At 29.9% G+C, this 25,001-nt stretch overlaps 1 protein-coding gene across 2 annotated transcripts in view; it reads left to right on the top strand.

Annotated features, from left to right (window-relative positions):
- Positions 1–25,001, top strand: part of LOC124427349 (probable G-protein coupled receptor 158) — a 91,378-nt gene that overhangs the window by 59,832 nt on the left and 6,545 nt on the right. For both annotated transcript variants that reach the window (XM_046970180.1, XM_046970181.1), the window contains exons 5-8: positions 2,150–2,350; positions 18,263–18,331; positions 18,650–18,759; positions 22,332–22,546. In XM_046970180.1, the coding sequence (XP_046826136.1) occupies positions 2,150–2,350; positions 18,263–18,331; positions 18,650–18,759; positions 22,332–22,546 (595 nt within the window). The remainder of the gene's footprint in view (positions 1–2,149; positions 2,351–18,262; positions 18,332–18,649; positions 18,760–22,331; positions 22,547–25,001) is intronic.

Raw genomic sequence — 25,001 nt, 5'->3', positions numbered from 1 at the left:
GGAATGGAAAATGAAAAAAAAAAAAAAAAGAAAAGAATTAATTTGTGAAAAAGTAAATATCAATGAATCCTTTAATAATCATTAAAACCATATAAAATTTAATATTATTAAATTTTATTTTCTTCAAAATTATATTATGCTATGTAAATAATTTTTTAATAATTTAATAGAAGAAAATTGGAAATAGTATTTAAATGTATCTACGACTAACTTGTAAATAAAATGTATGGGAAACATAAAATAAATGAAAAGTGGAAACGAGATTAAAGAACATAATGAATTCGATTTCACATTATGCTCGAATATGAAAAATTTTGTATAAATTTTCACTTTTAGACATTTATAATTTCTAAAATTTCTTTTTCCCCTCTTTTTGAATAGCGAAATAATAAAATCAAGAGCTTTTGTATATTAGACAATAGATTTTATGAAAGTACATCGTTCATCGACCATTACCGTCTTTTTGTTCCGCTTTAAAACGAAATGTGGAGAACGTGAAAGTACATTTTTTTTTATTTTTATTTTTTTTATTTTTTTTTTGTCAAAAAATTAAATTGAATTATTTTTCCCTCCTATCACGTAATATTAAAATCGCAAATTTTAATAATATCGAGAACTGAAAATCTTCGAATATTTATTTCTCGAAAACTAATCCATTAAGATTGCGTTTCTAACAGGAATCCATATTTTTCCGATAATAGGAAAAACTACTTTCCCACTCAGCAACGTTCCCTATAACTTGAATGAACGTAACGACGAGTCATTGTTTTCTTGTTTTATAAAAAGGAAAAAGCCAATCGGCAGCTCGGAGCTTATTGGATTATTCGAGAGTATCAACGTAGTTCAGAAATACTTGTTACTTTTTTCACATTTATTAGTTCATTGGTATCAAAATTCCAATTCCAACGTTGACCTATTGAGCATTTTCTTTTTATCGAATTTTTCATAATGTATTTGAACGAGATAAAAGTAAAATAATTCATGACGACGTCAAATGTTTTTCCCACTTTTCATTCTTTCACGAATTTGGTTGTGTTCGCGGTCAATTATGAATTATTAGTTGTTAGAAAACGAAATAAAAATATACAAAAAAGAAAAAAAAAAAAGAAAGGAAAAAAAAGGAAAAAAGAAAAAAGGAAAAGTAGTTACGTGGATTTGAGAAAGAAGCTAACATTGCGGTGCAATTTATAAGCGAAAGTTTAAATCTTCTAATGACAGAGAACCTTTTTCCTTGTTGCCTTTGGAATTTATCTCATAGAATAAAATGCACAAGACTTTTCTTGATCCTCGGTAAGACCTAACCCAAACGCAAAGACGAAAACCTTCGTTTGTTGACAAGTCGAGTATTTTACCTCTTGATTCTTTTGAAATACGTAAGAGCAAGAAAGAAAGTGGATGACTGAAATAAAGATGAATCCAACGACTACTACAACGGCTTATATACTTATAAATATTTCTTTTTTAAAAGGCATTAGAGTTAACATTTTTCGCGTTTCTCGTCAAGAAATCCGATACTACGAATAAACTCCCAACTCTCATTCAACTTTTAATGTATTCCTTTATCTTACATTCGTCAGAATATTATGTTGGATATTCTTTAACCTCTTTTTCTCTTACTACAAAAATTGAAAGAGAAATATTTTCTAATAAAAAAGTTTATCCTTCTAAAAAATTGTTAAATCCAAATAAAAAGAAATTTTGTCTGATTGTTGACAAATTTTACATTTCGATCATGAAATAACAGTCAGAGTTTAACATCGTTACGATTTCGTTAATATGTCGAAATCAAAAATTGGCCAATACATTATCATAGTTGTTACTTTATTATGTTTATTTTTTAATAATAAAAGAAATGATAATTTTTAAGCGAGGGTTAATCTCGGACTCGCGCATTTCGTGGAAGGTTTTATTAAGATTCATCGGTCTCAGAGAACAAACGAATAAGCAAAGGATTCGATGATGTTACGAGATGGATGGTCCAGGCAAAAGTTTAGAGAACCTGTCAGAATGATGCATCGGCAAACGCGACAGAAGTTAACTCGAAGATTCCCGACGGTCCTAATAACAGGAAAACCGTCAAACTCTCGACTCCCTTGCCAACAAAAGAGATAAATTATGATTTGCTCATGCGATACCTAACCTTTTGCAGGGTGAAGAAAGTCAATACGCCGTCGAAGATTCCTTCGAGTGTCTTCCTTGCGCGGAGGGTTGCGAATCCTGCGTCGATGGCTCGCCCTGTGTCGTGTCCTTGAATTGGCTCATGAGAACAGCTATACTTATCTTGGAATGTTGCGTCATCGCTTGTCTCCCTGCCGTCGCGCTCTTCACCTGGAAATACGGAAACGTCAAGGTCAGTTACCATTATCATTTCTTTTTTTCTTTTCTTTTTCTTCATCCTTTTACTCTTGTTCTGGTTTTTCTTTTTTTTTTCTTCTTATCTCTTTCTGTCCATTTCTTCTTACCTTAATGAATAACAGTTTAATCCAAATGAAAGTGAAAAGGATCCGTCCTCGTGTTTAAAATCAACCAAACTTTTTCCCGCCGATCTTGCATTTTCTCTCGCGTGGAAGCAAAGCTTTAAACAAGATTAAGAGGTTTCGGAACAATCACGTCGTATCTCTTCACTTGATCTCAGCCGAACAAGGTTAACGAATTAACCTTGATTTATCTGATCATCCATTAAGATTACCCACCGTAACTCACCTAGCCCACATATATTCTAGCCATTCTCTTGTGATAGTTTTGCGAGTCTTGAGGCAACCCAATTTCTATGTTAAAAACTCTTTAACTCGAGAGATCTCGGGATGACGTTTTTTCTTTCATTGATATAAAACGAGATTTTTAAACCTTGCTCCTTCTTCCTTAAGTTAAAAAAAGATCTCATTGCAATAAACTAAATTCAATCTTACAATGTAGATAGAAATTTTGAATAGCGCGTGTGCCGTGCTTCGCAACATTAGTTCTCATCAGAAGAAACTTTGCTAAGTTTTCCGGTGACCTAAAAACTTTGCATGAGTGAAGAATCTTCTTTATCGAAACAACCCGAAGAAATTGCAAATGGAATCGAGGCGTTGAACGTATGATAAATTCCTTGTGAAATTCATGAATTTCCTCTATCGTCAAGGATTAATTAAAAAGTAAAAAAGAAAAATAAATAAAGAAGAAATATGTATACATTATATATATATATATATATATATATATATATATATATATTACATAAAAAAAATAAAAGAGAGACAAGAGCAGATTATTTCCTAAGGAATCACTGATTGTTTCGGTTCCATATCAAGGAATTGCTGTTTCTTTCTCTTTCTCTCTATCTTGTTGTCCTTATTTCTACACTGGCAAGTGAGAATAGTTTTCCCCGTTTCCCGGTTATGAGAATCACGTAGCCGCAGCAACGTGTTCCTCGGAATATCTATGTGATAAATTGTCTCGCTTGGTATCTTTAATACGAGCTCCCAACGGAGCACTCCTAACTTCTCTCTCTCTCTCTCTCTCTTTCTCTATCTATCTCTTTCTCTCTTTTACATTTTTTTACATCTTCACAGGATACCATGGTAAGTAGATCGTTTTCTTTCAGATCTGACTTATGACAGCTTTTGGATTTCTAGATGTAAAGAATCCCTCGAGCACAATTGTAAAGTCCATGATCAACTTTATATCTTTGTAATACCTATATGTGTGTATGTTTACATGTAACACTTGAGTAAAAATATTCGACCGAAATATTTATAAGTAGAGAACATTGTATCAGTGATAACGGTACGAATGAATATGTATCGTACAGTTGAATGGTTGTATATTTAACTGAAGCTCATTTAATTTCACGTAGCATGATGCAAAATACCAATTACCATATTTAAGCACGGAGTTGGTTAGAGGACATTCCCTAATCATTTGATGAAAATTTTAAAAGATCAACCTAGGAAGTATAATGCAAATAACATACAATATCAACATTATCTTTCTAATATCTATTCCTTCTATATTAAAATACTTATCAATATAAAATCTTACATCTAATTTATACTTTGATATCTATTATAAATAATTAAAATTGCTCGAGTAACAATTATCAATTGGTTTTGTTGAATTGGCTATTTATTTTATTTGAAAAATACAAGCGTTCATTATTATCAAATTGCGAAAGAATACGATTATGACATTGTTAATCATTCACATAATTATCACCTAGTCAAACGAGATTTCTCGAGGATCATATCAAAGTACTAAAAGTAACTTCAATCATAAACTAATGAATATCTAATTAAGTTAAGTCGAGAACTCTCAAGTTACGTAATTAAACAGCCACAATATCATACTTATCGTATCTTTTAATGAATCATTCATTGATCTTTCGAAAGATTCAGTAAGGGAAATATGTCAAACAAATATTATCATTTATCTTATTATCTTAACTTTATGAGTAAGCAATACTAAGACCAAAAAATGCATTCTGTGAAGATCTATTCAGACATTTATATATATATATATATAGTATGTGTATATATACACACATATATATATATATATATGTACTTATAATTAGATATGTGCATTAATAATAGGAACTGCAGTCTCTGTAAGAAATTCGTATAAGAAAAAGAAGAGAAAACGGTAACAAATCTGTTCATGTTGTACGTCGAATATGAAAGAAGGTGGAATAATGGAGCAACAAAGTAAAAAAGGAAAAATCTTTTTTGGCGCATTTATATGCTAAACTGTTATATATTACCGGATAGTGGCACATTGCCAAGCTTATACGCGTGAATGTATTCCGTGTACGCTTTTTAGAAATGGATGCTGCTATGGGAACAGCAACGTGCAAATTAGACGTTCTTAACGTTTTCCGATTGTGCCGAAATTTTTTATTCAACATAATTCTATTCTTTAAGCTTGAGCGATCGTGTTAAAGACGAAAAAGGAAAAAAAAGAAGAGAAAGAAAAAAAAAAAGAAAAGAAAAAGAAAAAAAAATTACGAAGCTGATAACGCCGATAATCCTGATCGTTAATTCAAGAACACGAGCACGTAACTAATTCCTATGGTTTCTGGTTACGTCCAAGCCTTGAAAATGCTTTTAAGACGTCCAAGGAAAAGAAACGAATAAAAACTGGAGATCATTAATATTGAAATACGATAGGAAAGATCCTAAGTAACGTAAGGTAACCAAAGAAAAATACAGTAGAACGTTCTTAGAACCAACATACTTCCGTAATAGCAACCTTCATTATGCAGTGTTTGTTATACCTATATCAAATTGAAGAATAAACAATATACACAGAATAGATATTGTTTGCGCAGTATTTATAAACAATATATATCTGACGAAACACAAAAAATATAGATCCGAGAAATGCTCGGATGAACATTGAATAATATTCGAAATTTAAATTTGTTCAAAAAAGTAAAAAATAATATTTATAGTTGGAAGAGAATTTGGTCTAAAAAAAAAAAGAAGAAAAGAAAAGAAAAGAAAAGAAAAGAAAAAAAAATATAAAGAACATCGGTATGTAATCTTTTTTCTCAAAGATTGCACATTGCATGTTGGTAGACGATTTCGAGGGTACGAAATAACCCGCGAAATTTAAATGAGTAAGCCACACCACACTTTAAAGAGAAGAGAAGAGAGATCTTCAGAGAACACTAAATTTTATTAAGTGTTATTACTTTCGAAACAAATGAGATTCACGGGTTAACCGCTTGCTTCTATTTGACAAGATGACGTCTATTCTGTTACCCTTGCATCATCCATTCTGGTATCCCTAAGATTTGACTCCCTCGAATAAGAGAATGACTCTCATAGGATGACTTTGAAGACGATCTTTGAGAGTTCATTTTGAAGAACCTTCTCTCTCTCTCTCTCTCTCCCTTTCTCTCTCTCTTTCTCTCTCTCTCTCTCTCTCTCTCTCTCTTGTTCCAACGAATTCTTAATTAAGAGTAGATCCCATTGAATCTAATCTCGTTAAGAGAAGACATCAAATTTTATCATAGGAAAATTAATTGTATATATTATTATATATAAGTTTTCTTATCGTTTGGTTTATTAAAATTTAGCTACACTAAATAAACTTTTAACATATTAAAATATTATATAAACGAATAATTAAAATATAAATATCTGTTAAGTTCATAATTTCTATTATTTATTAATATTTTTAACGTTTATTTACATTTAAGTTTTATCATTGATCTAATGATAATATGATTTGATGTTATCTAGTAGTGATAAACGTTTTTTAAAATGCCCTTCCGTAAAATTTATCGCGAACAAAAAAAAAAATTTCATTTTCTTGTTAATATTTAATCGTAAAGCTCCACGATATCGTGCCATACTCCGAGAAAATTGATCGACACGTGGTTATCTCTGTACGGCGAAGAGTAAAGAGCTCGATGAGCTTTTCAGACGGTGTTGCAAGCTATGATTAGACTTTACTACATCACCCGTTATTATTCACCATTTCGATAGCAACATTTTATGATAATGTAGTCTTCAATTATCTCTATCATTTCTAGCAACCTATATATCATCTTATTATCAAAAAAAAAAAAAAAAAAACATTGAAATATATTCGACCTAATTGTGAATATAAAAGAAAGAAAAATTCTATCAAAGAGCATAAAAATTTTTAATATTTTTATCAGTCAAATGAAACTTTATAGTAACATAGATAAAGACTTGTGTAAACAAAAAATATCCCTACTGCATAAAGTAATTTTTAAATATCAAACCTTAGAGTTCAGTTCAGAAAAATTATTAAGAATCCATATCGTTTTTATATTATATTTTGATAATAGAGAATATCCTTTTAAAGTCAAGTTAACCCGAAGCAATATACGTATGTGTACGTAAATATTAGAACGGAGAGAGAACAGGTCGCGGCTTCTGGCTCACAAATAGCAGGACACCAAGGTAAAACCCAGAATGCACTTAACGCGTATATACGTTATTAAAGTTATAATAGAGGTACGAGAGTTGTAAAAGTATTATAAAGGGAGAGAGAGAGAGAGAGAGAGAGAGAGAGAGAGAGAGAGAGAGAAATTCACTATACAACTGTGCCAAAATGTCATGACCATTATTGAACCAATAAACTGACCAAAAATCGATTCTTATTTTGCATATGATTTTTATTACCAAAAGAGAGAGAGAGAGAGAGAGAGAGAGAGAGAGAGAGAATTCCTACATGTAATTCCAACGAACAATGTAGAAAATTCTTGTAAAATTTCAGTAATGACGAATATATTTAAAAATCAAGAAAAAGAAAATAGATACTTGACCCTATCGACTTTTCTAAACAAAATCGATTAATCATATTCATTTTAATGTTGATGAAAAAGAAAATCCATTTAAAAAATATATATTTGCTATCGATGTAAAGTAGTTCTCTAGAAATATTTTAATTATAACATTCTCGTATCTTCAATGGAAAAATATCTAGTGCTATGATAGACACAGTTATCTAGTATTTGTATTCGATATGAATCATTCATCTATCTTCATACATTTTACATAAGAGGAAAAAGCGACTGGAGGAGGTTATCTTTGAAATTCGAGAATATTATCGGTTTCTTACACGAAATAGTTTTCTCTTCTTCGTCCTCAATGATCTCATGAGAACGAATGTTTTCCGAAATTTCGTCGTGATAGAGAAATGATAGAAAAGGAAGATAAAAGTGAAGATTTATCTATTGAGATTGCTTTGAAACGATCGAAAAGGATCTTCTTGGCTTTGAACAAATATACAGAACGTTTCAAGGGTTATGACTCTTTCTATGTATGTATAGTAGAAACGTCAAGAACGCTCGACTATTCCAATGAGCTAAGGAAATTAATATGTAGCTAAGGAAAGTCTTTTATACTTTCTTTGAATGTTCTATTGTACATTTCAAAATGTTTGAAAGGAAAAGAATATCTTAAGACACCTTCTATCACAGTCTCAAACAAAATTAAACTTTCTATATAACTCAATTCTTTTTATGTTTTTAATAAAAAAAACTATATAATGCAAAACTTATAATTATATCATACTAAGTATAATTTATAATTGGGAAATATTAATTTTCGAAATATTAATTGACTATAAAATATACTTCTGTCACAGAAAAATAAAATAAAAAAATGTTTTAAATATCAATACGTGTATATAAATAGACAACTTCAGATCTACACTAAACGATTAAATTTATTTATTTTTAAATTTTAAATTATAATTTTTAGACGTTAAATAAAATTTTGATATATATATATATATATAATCGATTCATTAAATATTCTTGTCGATTAAAAATCACGAAATATATTATTTCTCGAGTATGTGATTATCTGCGAATTAATTATTTTGATTTGACTTTGTATGCTTTAAATTTTCATCGTTCAATCATTCATAAAATAAAGCTTGACTTTAATTTGCTTAAAAAGTTACATCTTGAATAAAAAAATTTTTTTGGAAACACAATTCTTCATATTGAATATAGCTTGGCTATGTGCGTTCAAAAGTATACGCGTATAAAGTGAAAAGAAATTGATTTTAAAAAAAGAATGAATACACTAATTATAAAGTCAAAATGATTGCAAAGAAATATTTGATTAAAATTCTGACTCTACGTGAATTCTCTGACCCCGATTGAATCAACGGGTTTTTCTAGTTTTTGAATATTGATACTACACATACATGAATCTGTGTTTATAAACGCGTATGCATACAGTATACTATAAAATGAAAAATAATTAATTCTATATGACTAGGAAGGAAACGAGAAGAGAACGGTGGTAAAAAGGTTATTACGTATTCAAATTATTTAATTATTCTGTAACATTCCTTTGGAAATTTGCATTTTCCGAAATGTACCTCTAATCCAGTCTAGCGTAAGCTTAGAATTTCCTTTATTATCTTGATCTCAATTTAATCTTTTTTATTTTATCGCTAATATATATGTATATTTTCGTCGTGATCATTATTTCAATTTTAATGGATAAAAATAAAAAAAAAATAAAAAAAAACAATGAGAATCTTCTGGATCATGAAACTTATCTCTTAATAAATCTTATTTAAGATGGATAACATCGTGTCGTGAAGAATACTTCTTCTCTTCGTAGCTTTTCTTATCTTCTTTAAATTGAATTTCGTTGTGGGATAATTCACACATCTTACTAGACAAGATTAAACAATCGGTTTATTATTATATTACGTTGATTAAATGGAAAGTCATCTATCTTAAACTCGTTTTAAAATTAAGAGCATTATTAAGAAAAAGATTATTATAAATATACCAATGTTTGTTTATGTATTTTTTTTCTTTCTAATTTTATCTTCTCCCTTCCTTTCTTTTTATTTTTTCTAGGATATTCACACCAAAGTACGAAGTTCTCTTTGTACGATAAAACCACAAAAGTAGTTTGCAAGCACCCTCTTTTACTTCCCCTATTCTATTCTCTTTCAAGTATTACAAACGAAAAAAAATAAGATACCAATTTTCAAGACCGAATGTAATTACAGATCTCTAAGATATTTTAAACCTTCTACTTAAAAATCGAGAATTGTTCAAAGTCATTACTTCGTTGCTACGAGGAAAAAGATAGTGAAACCCATTACGATACGGCTTCCTATTTCCATTACTACTTTCTACGTGATGAACGATCGAGATCATTCAAATCGTTGTTCATTTTCTCTTTCTCTCTCTCTCTCTCTATCTCTCTCTCTCTCTCTCTTTCTTTTTATGTTTAATTTAACAAACCCATTACTTTTTTTTTTTACTTCTAATATCAACTTTGTTTTTTCATTATCACGTAACAAAAAATTTAAATTGTAAAAATGATGAAAATTCTTTTAAAAAATAGGTTGAACCTATCGATCGATTTTATAAATGAGAGTAAAAGTTTCTGAATAAGAGAATATAAGAGACATTGATTTTAACTCATTTTCCAGGGAAAGTATTATATAACCTACGTTATTATTTTTATTCAAAAAAAAAAAAAAAGAAAAAAAGCAAGACTTCACGCTGCCTATTTAAATAACTTGCTCATTACCTCAAGAAATCATTTCTCTTGATATTTAACCCGAATTGTGGTTTTTACTTTTTTTTTGCTATAAAAAGGAAGTATTAGAAAACTGTAGATGGAAGCTAATTACTTAAGCTAGATACTGTCTGTCAGCTTTGAAATTAGCATTTCTCGTGCAAATGAAAAAACATATTTTTATTCAAATTTAACTTGTATTTCTCTCTCTCTCTCTCTCTCTCTCTCTGTTTCTTTTTCTTTTTCTATTTCCTCGGCCTTAATAGATCGTTTCTTCTAAATGCAATGCCTCGTAATCCTACATTTCTATACGGAATTGCTTTTCGTAATGTATTTCTTATTGGAAAATGCAGCAGCTGGTGAATAAGTAATATTTAACGAATCCACGAAACAAAATTACTCTGAAACTTAAAATATCTGTTGTCGAATGAAGAGATGCAAGAAAAAAAAAAAAAAAAAAAAAAGAAAAAAGAGAAATAGAACTGGTAATCTAAATGCATAAAGGTCTCGTTTATATTATATAATGTATGACATGTGTTCATGCTTTGTTGTTAAATCGACCAACTTTCGAACAATTACTGTAGTGCTGTCCATTTTATCCAACACGACATATACACTAGTACATATACAATAGACAGCTGTTATGGCTTGTCGTCTTGCTTCTAAATTCATCTCTCGTTCAACGATCATTTAAATTAATAATGAGTACACACAAATGACTGAGGATCACGATATTTTCAAGAATTTTATTCATAATAATAATAATATACTATAGAAGAGAGTAAAAATTGTACTTTTTATTTCTGAAATAAATATTAAATGATTATTAATGCACTCGCATGTATGTGATGTATCCATTAGACCATATTCTATTAAGGGTTGTTTATTTACTAAGAGTAATATTTATTTACTACGAGTATTATTTATTATTTATTTATTACATTTTCTCCTAAAAGTTATTTATTTTTTAATTCAGTGCACTTTTTACGTGCAAGAGGCCTTAAATGAGATTGTTCAAACATAGTCGGGACGAAAAATCCATAAATTTCTTTTAGCACTTAAACTTCTTTTATATATATATATATATATATATATATATATATATATATATATATATATATATAAAAGAAGTTTATATATATATATATATCACTTTCCTTTCTCTTTTCTCTAATGTTACCAATTTTCTGTAATGTCTTTCAAATAATTACTCAATTGGAAAATCTCGAACAACACAAACAAAACCACTGACACTGGTCATCCCTTAATCTTCGTAAATAAATAAATTAATAAGGAAATTGAATGTTTCAAATTGTTTCAAATGACAATATGAAAAAATAAATATCGGCATCTAATGGTTAAAAAAATGTATAAAAAAGAAAACAAAAAAAAAAACACGGAAGGAAATCAAGGAAGGATAAAAAAAAAAAAGAAAAAGATATGATAAGACGATAGCAGCCTTCAAAGAACTTCAATTTCGATGACAGTTACGAACGAACGAGGCTAGCCGAGGCTTTTCCTACGATTACGCTCGTTGACAGTTCATTTTTCTAAGACGTAAAGTTACATGATAAATCGCTCTAACATAGCACGTACGCTCGTACGACGGTTAATTTTGTTTGGTGAGCGCTGACAGATGTACTTGTCCGACAGTTTGTTTCATTTGCATTTACAACCTACTACGTAACGTTCATTCCAATATATAATATAACAGGAGATCAACATAATCTTCTTTCTTTCATTTATATAACGTCCATTTTTATTAATCGATAATCCCTACGTTTTAATACGAATAATATTGACACAATATCTGGGATATAGTAAGAGAAAAAATAAAATAAATAAATAAATAAAAACTGAGGATATAAGATATTGATCTTATACGATTTTTTAATATACGATATTTTATACGTTCTGTAAGACATTGCTCTGTGAATCGTGTCAACGATTGTGACAATAAACAAACAAATAAAAGACCAATAAAACCAAGTTTATATCCGTGTTTAACCCTTTGACTACTACGATCACTGTATAATAATTTCTGGCTAACTCATTCTTTGGAACATAGCGTTACTATGGTGACTTTACTCTGGATGATGTTTTTCATTTGAAGAATCATTACATTGACTTCTTACTTGTTTTATTACATTGAAAATACTGTAAATTGTCTGGGAGATATTTGAAAATTATAATAGTTTCCAATTTTTTATATGGAAATAAATAAAAATATTGTAACTTATGCACATCAATCTATTATCTGGTATTAACGCAAATATGGCTAAATGCATAATTGAAAACATCGAAAAAACATCGATTCTGATAATTTTGTTTACATATATCGTGTGGCAAAACAATTCTTACAGATTGTACAGCTTTATGTAAAGGGTTAATTTCAGAATACTAAGGAAATCATATGTTTATGACATTTCATTTCCACATTTGCCTTGAATTCTAGGAAAAAGATGATTAGCAAAGTGACTTTTGACCATCAGAATATTAACATCTTATAAATATTTACATTTTTTGCAAATGACGTGTCATAAGTTTGTATATATGTTTCGCTAATTAGATAATAGTAAAAATCTATTGATATAAGTATAACATTTGTAATTTTCAAAATAACGATTTCAACGTATCATCACTTAAAACTATAGTTGAGCATATAAATAAATATGATAGATTTAAAACTATTAGAAAAAACGATTCGATACTCTTAAACTAACTATAAGTTGTGTCTCCGTCAAGAGCATTGATCTTGACGCATGATTGACGTTGAAATAAATCTCTCTATCTCTAAAGTATCGAACAAAATCAAAACGATTATTTATGAAGTATCGTTGTATGCTCTAGAAAAAAATATTTCATATTTTTCATATGAATTTATCGATTCGAATCGCTTTCTTCAAATTACGATCAATGGCCTTTCCGATGCAGTTGTGAACTGTAGTTATTTTATCTTTGTCTTCTAATATGAAACTTCGGATAAGAATTACAGCGAAAGAAAAGGAAAAAAGAGAAAGAAAGAGAGAAAAAGAGAGAGAAAATAAGAAAGAGAAATTCTCGAAGGCATCTTTATGCTAGTATTATGTTTTATCAAGTTGAACAGACTCACAACACACAAGAGGCTTCATTAAATTTTCCCCTTTCGAAAGAAGGGAAGAAAGAAAAATAGAAACACGAAGGGCGAAAACCCTTGCTATGTACGTGATAACCATAAACAGACGAACTAAGAAATTCCTTTAGGACGGATGAGTCCTGTAATCTTGAAGAAAATTAAGTGTATGATACTTCTTCGGTATTAATTTCCTTTTGTTACAACTCGAAAATGAGGTCTATTTCATGTTCACTTAAAAGTCAAGAATCTTATATATTTATATATATGCTATTTTCAAATTAAAAATTTAATTTAGCTCAGATATTTTCGAACAACTTTTACAAAAAATTTTCCATGTGCTTGGTCAAACAGTACATACCTATACATAACAGTATACCTATTCGATATATCGAAAGTGTGAAACTTTGAAAAAACGCTTCATAAATCGAAGAGGTTTTGATTGACAACAGAAAAATAAAATATCAAAATTGTTAATTTTTTATTTAAACTTTTAAAATTCTTTTCAAAAATATTATTCTTTTTACAGTTCTCTCTCTCTCTCTCTCTCACTCTCTCTCTCTCTCTCTCTCTCTCTCTCTCTCTCTCTCTCTCTTTGTGTATCTGTGTGTGTGTGCCTCTTTCTGAATTTAAACAACTTTTTATCATTGGCTTAAAAATTAATATAAGCTTTCTGTTTGTTGATGAACTTTAATGACGTACATAAATACAAGTATATGCATAATGAAACGAGAAAGAATATAAAATTTAAGCTATACTTCGAGAAAATTTCAAAATAAGCTTTATTCCTTTCTCGTAACGATCCTTCTAGGAAAATAAATTACATTGAGACATAACCGAAGCACTACAATATCGTGCTATATATCGGCATACTTTTTGTTTCCATACGAAGAGAACGGCTTGAATATACTAGGACTCTTCTTCTTCTATATTTCTATCACCCTTCACCCCTTTTACACAGCAGTATTTAGGACTAAGCCGTTTTTATGAGAACATTACCTGTTTCTTGTACTTAAAATACGACAATGTAAATGGCTGATTAATATTATTTATAACCATAATAACGATACCCTTCGTATCGTACGCGTATTCCGTAATAACGATACCCTTTTTCCCTCTTACGTCGCTTGTTTAAACGTAATAATATTTTTCGTTGCTTTTTTAAGAACCCCTCGAAAAATTGAGAAAGACGTAGAAAAAGATAAAAGAATCCTACGTTGTTCCACTCTATGGCTAATTCCACTATTGGATTTTCTTTATAAAAGCAAACACTATTTATCTAGCTACATTGGAAGAAGCACGTATATCCTCTTTTCTTATTTCTATTGTTCATAACCTCTTTTCCAGTCATTGTTCCGGGAACGAAAGTCTTTCATGTTCCCATAAAAAAAGAAAGATATTCTCAGCAACAGTTTCCTTACAACATCTGATATGAGAGATAGTAGATGCTTCAACATTTTGTCGTTACTTGAATAAGAAAGAGGGTTGGTCTAGCGAGATGCCATTGGAGTGCATTTCCAATTTAATGTAAAATTGCTTTGGTTACGAAAACATCAATTTAACTTCTCTGCAATTTTCATCGTGTCTACGTTTCTCTCTCTCTCTCTCTCTCTTTCTCTTGTTATTGCTCTTGCTTGCGCTCTTGTGTTCTTGGTTGTATTCTTTCTTTTGCTCTTACTTTTGCACTTCTCCAACCCTGATTAACTTCCATTGTAAGGGATCGATAAGATGTCGTCGTAGGAATAGGTCGAGAAATAATTTTTCTTTATTCCCAAAGAAGTGAGGAAATGGAAAGATATTGAACAGACCTACCGTTTCTTCTCTTATTCATAAATTAAAACGCATAAAAGTATTAAGAATTCATATGGCTATATATTTCATTTTAATAATAATCTCGTTATATACGGAATAAGGATCTCGTACGTACTTTTACAAAGATATATTTAGAAATGAATTCAACGTTAAAGTGATCCCTCTACAAGAACATTCTGTTCTATGCTTAGAATCTTGCTTTGATAGTATAGCAAATTCACCGATTTGCATAAGGACAAATACCGATGCATTTAGATATACAATAGAAACATTCTTCGTAGATCCATTTAGATCTAAATTATGAAGGGTCTGCAAACATTTTAGATCGCATCGTTGTAGAATATGCCTTACTGTAATTTTGGTACAATCGAGAAGGGGATTACTTTTGAAAAAATAAATCGAAATAGTAGAATAATCAAATTTTTGTACGAGACTTAGATCGTTCAATGGAATTCAATACAAACTAAATATATATCGTATAAAAATAATTGATGATAAATCACAAAGATTAATAAGGAAATTAAAATCATGTATAATATTTGTTAAAATTCAATGACGATTAAGTTAAAATTCAATAACAATTAAATCAAGTTCAACGTGTATTCTCTATGTAATCTCTATTAATACTATATTTACAGTAAATTTTCTCGAAAACTTATCCAAAAAAAATTTTATTCTAATAATTTCGATTTATTTTTTAAAAATTCTTATTACTAGACTAACCTATATATTATTATTATTTGTCGCTCACGCGTGAAAGTGATTATTTGGTTGAATAAAAAGATCAAAGACTATAATAGAAATAATGATTTATAAATACTAGGTTATCAGTTTGAATGATCACATCCATGGCTCGATTGTGACTCCCTTCGAACGTGCATGTTATTTGTATTGGAAAAAAATATCAAAGGATTACGCTTGTGAATATAAACATTTGTTATGTACATTACCTGACAAAAATCTGAATGACAAACAGTCGCATTAGCTTCGATAGCAAGTTTCTTTGCATGTTTTAAAAAAAAGACCAAAGTTATATACAGTATATGAAATAGATTGAATGACAAACAATGAAAGTAAACATTGGATATGCAACTAAATTATATATTGAATTTATAATTGATATTTTTCTTATGAAAAAAAAAAAAAAAAAAAAGAAAGAAAAAAGAAATCTGAATGAATGAAGCCTCATTCAATATCGCATGTTATGTAACTTTAATTACTACAAAACTTAGTATAATTCAATAAAGAAATACAATAGATTATTAATAGATATAAGTGTTCGAATAATAAAAGAAGAAATTTTGTTGAATCATTGAACTTAATATGTTTAAGAAAGAAATTAAAGGAAATAATTAATTTATATTCAGATTAACAAGTAACATTTCTTTCTGATCAATAAAAAAATAATCTAAATTACCTAAATCTTGTATCATATTTAGCTTCTCGCTATTGTTCAAATCTAAAAATATCTATGAACTTTATCATTTCTCTGGAATACTTCGAAAAAGGAAGAAAAAAAATTGTTATCGTCGTTTTTATTAAATTTATTTACTATCTCGATATTATTTCAAACATTTCAAGGTTGATTTAATAGGATATTATTACGAACTCCATTTATTTTTTATCATTATGATAACACAGAAGAAATATTAACGTAGAACAAGCACCTGCATCGATAGAAAAGAAAATACAATACTTTATAAGAAAATACCTTGCGGATTAAGAAACGTTATATGGCTACATTTTTATTCTCATTTTATTAAACCATTATAATTTTTCTTTCTACTCGAAGGATCCTTTCATATAAAATCTCACATACATATTACATATGTATCATTGAAGCGATAAATCTTGGAAGAAATAAGGTCGAAACGAGAACGATGCAGCAAGAAGAAAAGGCATTAATCGAGTTTACAGCTCGGACTCTTTTTCATTTGAATAACATAGAAACTTCGAAATAGCTTTTGCGTTTATGTACGTCCACGAAGGTGCCGGCCAGTTTCAAGAAACTTTCAACAGTACAATGAGACTACAATCTAGACCACAATCTAGTCTCTGCTCCAATTTCTATGAGGCTTTATCTCTTTTTGTTAAATAAAAATGAATATCTCAAACTTTGAAATCGATCCTCTCGAATTTAACCCCGTTTACCTCTTTTATTTTTTCCTTTTATCCGACCAAATTAAATTTTACTCGTAGATGGATTTGACATTAGTACAATATATCAGTATAACTATTTTCTTTAGAGAAAAGGAGAGAGAGAGAGAGAGAGAGAACATATCATTATTAAAAAATAAAAATATAATATATCTTACAAAAAAATCTTCAATGTCTCAGCCAATGCAGTCTGAAGAAAATTCGTGGTGTCATTTTATTTAAGATATTTAATTATAAAAAATATAATAGTAAAATGTATTATAGTCTCTCTCTCTCTCTCTCTCTCTCTCTCTCTCTCTCTCTCTCTCTATCTATCTCTCTCTGTTTCTCTCTCTTTCTCGAGTTCATCTGACATTACTAACAATGCTAAAAAAAACTAAGTAAAGGGAAATAAGAAATTTGAATTCGTACTGATATCGAAATACCACGGCAACCTTTATAATTTTCGTGCAATTAGTATTGAAATGAGAACGAAAATAAAAACATTCGGAAAAATGAAAGAGAGGATTACAAAGCAAAGTTCGTACTGGCAACAAAGCTAATTTCCCGTTTGCGTGTCTCTACTGTTTCATTTACGGCATTACATCGAATATACTTGCTTATTGTCTGTGTTCTCGACAACGTGTACATGAGAAAAGAGACAGAGGGGGAGAGAGAGAGAGACAGACACAGTGAGAGAGAAAGAGAAAGAGAAAGAGAGAGAGAAAGAGAGAGAGAGAGAGTGAGAAAGAGATAGGGAGATGTAAAATGATAATGAGTACGTGTGAAAGAAATTTACAATAAATAATTAAACTATCGCATGGCATTCGGACTTGTCATGACTAACTGACTTTTATTACGACGTCACTGAATATATTTACTTAAGTATCATACTTAGTTGCTCATTGAAATACTTCCTCGTTTGTTTTGCTTGCTTATTTTTTAACACGAATTAATCAGCTTCATATTTTAATTGTACAAGAGGAGACAAAGAGAAACATCGAAATTTTAACGAAATGGATATCCATTCGTTAAAAAGAAGCGAATGTCGTTAAAAAGAGAAAAAACAGAATTCCATAGTCTTGTCTTAATTAAAGATCCTTCTTAAAAAAAAAAAAAAAAAAAAAAAAAAAAAATATGAAAAAGTCTCTACCAAGCAATATATTTTGCTTTTCTATTTCAGGTGGTCAGAGCTGCCAGTCCCGTTTTGCTGCGCGTTATAGTACTAGGCGCATTCTTCATATACTGCACGGTAAAATCTAAGTCTTTCTCAAAACAAAATTAAATTATTAGACAATTTGTCAATCTTTTTGATCTTACAGATAAAATATCCGTAGGGATAAAAATAGTTATTAAACGTAGAACTTAGATTTATGCATTTTGCGTTAACGTTAAAAAGGTTAATATTGATTTTACATTACGTTAACATATCTCTGCGTTAATTATCCTTTGTTATGTCTATAATGACAAGAATTATTTAAATCGCTTTAAATACAATATAAATAATTAATCTCTCATTCTTTATCAAATCGTTTCGTTAGAAAAATTCTATACTTTTTATTTTTTGCAGACGATCGTTATGTATCCTCAGCCAAACGTTATAACGTGTACTGTACGAGTTTGGCTCCGAGAAATCGGTTTTTCTCTGACGTACGGTGCTTTAATGTTGAAAACATGGCGGTAAGTAAACAAGCGAGTGATAACAATAAAAAAAAATGACCCTCCAAATATCCTGGAGAGATTTCTGTTGCTCACGTTCGATAGAAAAATATCGGTAGATGAAAATTGCAACATTGATGTTATTTGTTTATATATAGCTGGTAACTAGACTTTTATGTTACTAAACAAACACGGTAATAATAAATGAAATTTTTACCAAAAAAAAAAAAAAAAGGAAAAAGAAAGAAAAAAGAAAAAAGAAAAAATAAAACAAAAAATGAAATAACAATTTTTCCATATTTTTCCTTTCTTTTTTCTTTTTCTATTTTCGTACAAATGGAGATAAATTGTTATTGCGTTATGATATCAACAACCAACGGCATTACGTTTTTTCTCTTTATTTTCTTGGATATGAATAATTAAACTTTTGAACGAGTTGAAAGAAAGAACATGATAAATTAATTTTTCTTTTCGATAAATCATAAAATACGATAAGATGAAAAACATTTAATTATTTAACATCGATAATGTATAAAAGATCGAGGATGTATAATACAATATTGAATTTCAAGTAGTATGAGTCAATGGACGGAATCATGTTACGATTATTTGATATCTGAAGAAGTCGTATTTATGAAATTTTCTAATACACAATGAAACGATTTCTTAATATAATTTACTCCGGATGTTTTATACTATTTCATAAACAATATTATTAATAGAAATTTATCAGAAAATATATAACTATGATATAATCTACAGTCTAAGTGCTAAGATCATCGAGTGTTTACTAATCAATTTGTATATAACTATAGATATACATATGTTAACCAGGTCAATATACCTATGTGTTAGGTACACTGCCATTATTCCGATTTAGTTCAATGAAAGCCACATCTCTCCCGCATAACATCTACATATGTACATATAATATGTATATATATATATATATATATGTATATATATGTGTATGTATGTATGTATGTATGTATGTATGTATGTTGCTGGCATACATTCGGTCAATCCGATAATATAGCTCATATATCGATATATTCAGTAAAGTCTTCGTCAGTCCTGTTAGTCCGACACGTGGCAGAAGCTCTAATCCAGCCCGCATACCACCTCTAATGTCTTCACTCCCGATCTCTGCATCGAGATCGGACATTTCGAGATTTAACGTGTTGGTACCAAACTCATTCGCATTCGCTTTCCCGCTAAATCCGACATCACCGATCTCTGTTCGAGAGAAAATACTACCCTTCCCGCCGATACAAATACCTTCATGGATATCTCGAACTCCCCCAGGATGGTTATAAATTTCCCTCTTTCCCTATCCTCCCCTTCATGCAAAATCACAAAAGCGGCTCGACAAAGGCGTTGCGCTTATTTTTATGCAGTCATCTTTCGTGAATCATAAAAGATACTATTGAGTCTATTCCACATTGAAGTGGATTTTTCGTGAGGTTTTATATCTCATTTGTATTCGTAGCAAACGACTGGTTGCATTTCCTCTGCTGTTTATCGACCGAAAATTTCGATGAGGTATCTTTTAATATTTTCTTCCTCAAGTATTCACGAATCCTTTGAAGTAGGTAATACGATGGGAAAAGATATTGTAAACGTTTAAAAATTATTTAAATGTTCAGTCAAGTCCGAATTATTAGTACTAGGACAATTTTGATAAAATATTGCGATTTTTTTATTTTTACGGAATAATCTTAAATATTTAAAAGTATGTTTTAGAGATAATTATGATATATAGGAGGTAAGTAGATGAAGAATATTTGTGGAATTATTAGTACTCCTATTCGAGGGAAAGGGAGAGAGGGGGCGGGCGGGGGGAGAAAGAGATTCTTGTTAATAATCTGAATATGGGAATCGTTAAAACTACGAATGGAATGCTATAATACTTACAATCGAAATCTTTAGTAAGTATCTACTAAATACCTTCATAAATCTTTAATGATATATTAGCTCTGAATTTAGCCTTTTCTCTCGAGCTACATCACTGAAAAATGCTTCAATTACTGGTTAGAACTAAAAAGAAGGTCGGAACTTATCAAGGATCGATAATCGTGCCGGTACCTTACTATTTCCCCGTACTTGTCTCTTTCGATCCACCGACATAAACGGCACCTTCTCGAAACCACAGGATTTCCGGGCCTTTCAAACTTCCGGAACAAAAGATCGCTTTTCCTTTTGCTCCGTTCCGCTTTTCTCCTTGTTCTTCTTTTTCTATCTCTTCGCCTATTCTAACTTTCTTCATTTTTATCCTAAAGAATGTTCGAATGCGAATCTTCTTGATCTAAATCTATTTTCCGGACGTATGATAAAACAGAAATATTCCAATACCGTAGATACATCCATTTAATCGTAAATTAAATAATACCTTTGCGTGAAAAGTAAACCTTGCTATTGATTTATATACAATTGAATTTTATTACGATAAATTGGATACATCAATGTTGGCGAGTCGTTAAAAAGTAAATAAAGTAAAATAAAATAAAGATTGTTTATCCAGAGTATTAAATCACTTTCTACAGTGTATTCCTTAAATCGACGAAACTAACGCGAAGCTTACCCTTTACGATCAAATATCCTTCACTATGTCCCTTTCTGTACTATTGTCAAATCATCGTTAATCTTCGTCGACATAGATTTTACATTACGGAACTGTTTGGCTTTTACGATTCGCATTCGGTGCCCGTTGTTAACGATAAGAAAGATCCATTGTTTTTCATGCTATCATACTTACAAAGACTCGTGTAAACCCATTTATCGTTAATAATGAGAATAAATTAACGAATTACGATAAGATAAAAGTGAAGAAAAATTATAGACTTAATCATCGTTTATAACTTTTTCATTCGAATTAAATTAAAAAAAAAAAAAAAAAAAAAAACAATATTTTATCCTAACAAAATACAAAATATCAAATTTAATGAGCTTAAAATTTATGAACACAGCTTATCACGCTCACCATATTTAATACTAATTATTTGTACCGATAATTCATTTGTAATTTGAAATAATAAACGTATAAACATAAAAAATATTTTTACTTAATTAAAACAAAAGTTTAACGTTCTAAGAGTTTTCAATTGAATTTAATAGAATATTGGTCACGTAACTTTATATTTTATGAAATTCATACATATTCATGCGTTTCACATTACGATTTGAAAGAGAGAAAAAAGCAAAAAAATTGATTATAGATTTAAAGAATATGAAGTTCATATGTAAATGAAGAATAATTTAAAGATGATAATTTGTTCTTTCGTTATTATAAACAATGATAATAGAAAATAAAATACGATAGAAATAATCTTATACGAGAAAATTTATTCAAATGTTAATGTAAATTAATCGAGAAATTGGAAATAGAAAATTGGAACCAAAAATTTGGAATTCGTAATATTTAATGCGAATTTTGATTCATAAGATAATAAATGTACAAAAATAAATAAAAAGAAAATAATAAAGAAAATATATCTCTATTTGGTTAATAAATTTAATAATAAGAAACTCGATTCTTCCTTTTCACAATCAACACTTTTTACGATTATTATTATAAACACTTTTTCTGTTTGCAGAATATCGGTGATATTTCGAGTGAAGTCGGCAAAGGCGGTAAAAATTACGGACGCCAGTTTACTCAAGCGACTTGGTATCATAGTCATGATATTCAGTGTATTTCTAAGTATTCGTACTTTGGTTGCACCACCGGTAGTCATAGTCGCACGTACAGCCGATGATTTGAAAGCATATCTTTGTCGAACCGATTGGTGGGATCACAGCTTTACGACGCGTAAGTAATATAATTTCCACAATTACAATTTAACGAAACTAACTGATTTAATAGACAGGAATAATGATCTATAAAAGGAATATAAAGGAATCAAATGAGCGACTATTCGTTCGTGCGGATGGCATGTGGCTCCTTCTCTTATTTAACTGTTTCAGTAATATGAGAGAAGACGAACCCTACTATTTGATACAGTCCTATTTTATGAACTACACGACTTTTGTTTCAATTTATTTTAAAGAATCGTTTGGATTGATAGCTACTGAACTCGAGCTTTGTACAGAGATCATGAGAATGTCACTGCAAGGAATGCGGGTCTAATTGGCTAATTCATTGCTCAAAGCATTCATAGCACTATTCATAACAAAGAGAGAGAGAGAGAGGGAGAGAGAGGGAGAACGATAACTAAGCATCGAAACTGATAGTAGGATAATGTAATAAAATATGTATGATGCCATATACATTCATCTACAATCGACCATAAATATGGACATCGTACAATTATATCACTAATTGTAAGATCCTATTCTGTAGATAAGAGAAAATCTTAAAGATGGGGATAGGCGGAGCTATCGAAAATCTCCTCTTGTCGTTATACCGTCCCAATGACACTCTCCTGATATCTACACAATAGTGGGGGAAATGGATTGATTGATGGTGAGGACTGTATGGCTCGTAGCGAAGAAGAAATTACCAACCTCTGATTTACGCAAAAGATCCAAGCTAACGACATATGGTTTAAGTGCTATTAACAGAGGTTACAGGTCATTACACGAGTATCATTAAGACGGAAACTTTAATGAAAGATCATAAACTTCGTTTCGGGATGTTTTAGATGAACAAGCGAACTTCCGATCGATCTTGAGAAATCATATGTATTTAATTATTATGAGTGGCTAAAAACTAACAAGAGAAACTTTCTTAATCCGATAATTGTTATTTTTATAAAATTTCGCGAGTACGAAGAACATATCGGAATCATGTAAAAAACGTTTTCCTTTTTACGATGGAAATTTACTTTGAGAATAGTTTTTATCAGATAGTTGGACAAAAGTATCGAAAAATATTAAAAACTGCAAATAATATATATATATATATATACAATGAAAAAAGTAATTACTCGTATAATAAGAATATAGAAATACAATACAATACATGTAAAAATACTTAAGTCCTCCAGTGTATATATGCAAATAACTTGGATTATATCTATAGATTTATTTATATTTTTTTAAAAAAAGAATCGATTGTATCGATTCTTATATACAAATTGAATAATTAAGACAATAAGTTTGATTTGTAAATATTTGTCTTTTTGTTTCTCGATGAGAAATTTTTTCTATGGAATATTTTTTCGATGAAAAATTTCCAATTTTATTTTGTCCGTCTTTTTCTCTTTCTCGCTCCCTTTTTTTTTATTTTTTACAGCATATCTCTGATACCAATCTCTTTAAATTTTCTCATTTCTCGAATGAAAGTTATATTCGTGCAATCATCATCGGAATGGCGCTGCGTTCCCTTTTAAAGATTTTAAATGCTTCCTTCTCACCGAGACTTTGCGAATTTGGAACGATTAACTTTCATCTTAAAAATTGAAATGGTTAGAAAAGGTCGAAGGTTGTTGAGTTTCTTAAAATCATATCTTGTTGCTGGTTAATGTCGAAAGAATAAACTTAAGAGAAAACGATATCGTTTTTCGTCGAACAAGCTTACTGAGAAACGTCGATTAAACGTGTCTCTCTTAATCCGATCGATTAGAAACAATTGAGTATGTTCGATTCGAGAGAAACTATAAGAGAGAGAAAGAGAAAGAGAGAAGAAGCGTCAAGACCAGCAACGAAGTAATAAATCTTTGAGATTTAAGTCTAACCCAGCATTTATTCTCTTTCTCTTCGTAGCAAGAAGGGATGAAACTAATCGTAACTAAAAAAGAAAGCAAAGTATAAGAACTTAACCTCTGGCGGTCTTTTAGCAAAAGTCCAAACCTGTCCGAGTTAAATCTCTAGGACTTATCTTCTCTCTTTTACTCTTTCTCTTTCTCATTCTTCTTTTTTTTTTCTTTTTCGGTTACGATGAAGAAATCTAACGGCATTACTTTCGAAAAAGAACCGTACAAGAAAAGAGAGTTAATCGTTCGAAAATATATATCTCTTTTCTCAAAACAGAATAAAATAAAAAAGCGCTGTTCCGTTGCAGAAGAATTATACTTTGAATAAATTTCTATTCTTTAATGTTTATTTCCTTTTTCTCTTATTAATGTAAAATGAAGAACGAGGAACGACAAGTATTTACTTCAGTATTCGCAAGTTTGGCAATTTTTCTAGCAGCGAAAAAGAAAAAGTTGCATTACGTTAACTTGCAACTTCGTGCTTTGCTTAAGTAGAAAATAGGACGATCTAGGAATTTAAGTTTCACAAAAGCGAGGAAGTCGGCTTACATCAAAGTCAAGCTTAACGTG

Source organism: Vespa crabro, chromosome 10 (genome assembly GCF_910589235.1).
Source record: "Vespa crabro chromosome 10, iyVesCrab1.2, whole genome shotgun sequence".
In the NCBI taxonomy this organism is placed as follows: domain Eukaryota; kingdom Metazoa; phylum Arthropoda; class Insecta; order Hymenoptera; family Vespidae; genus Vespa; species Vespa crabro.
This window is presented reverse-complemented; position numbering and strand designations above follow the sequence as displayed.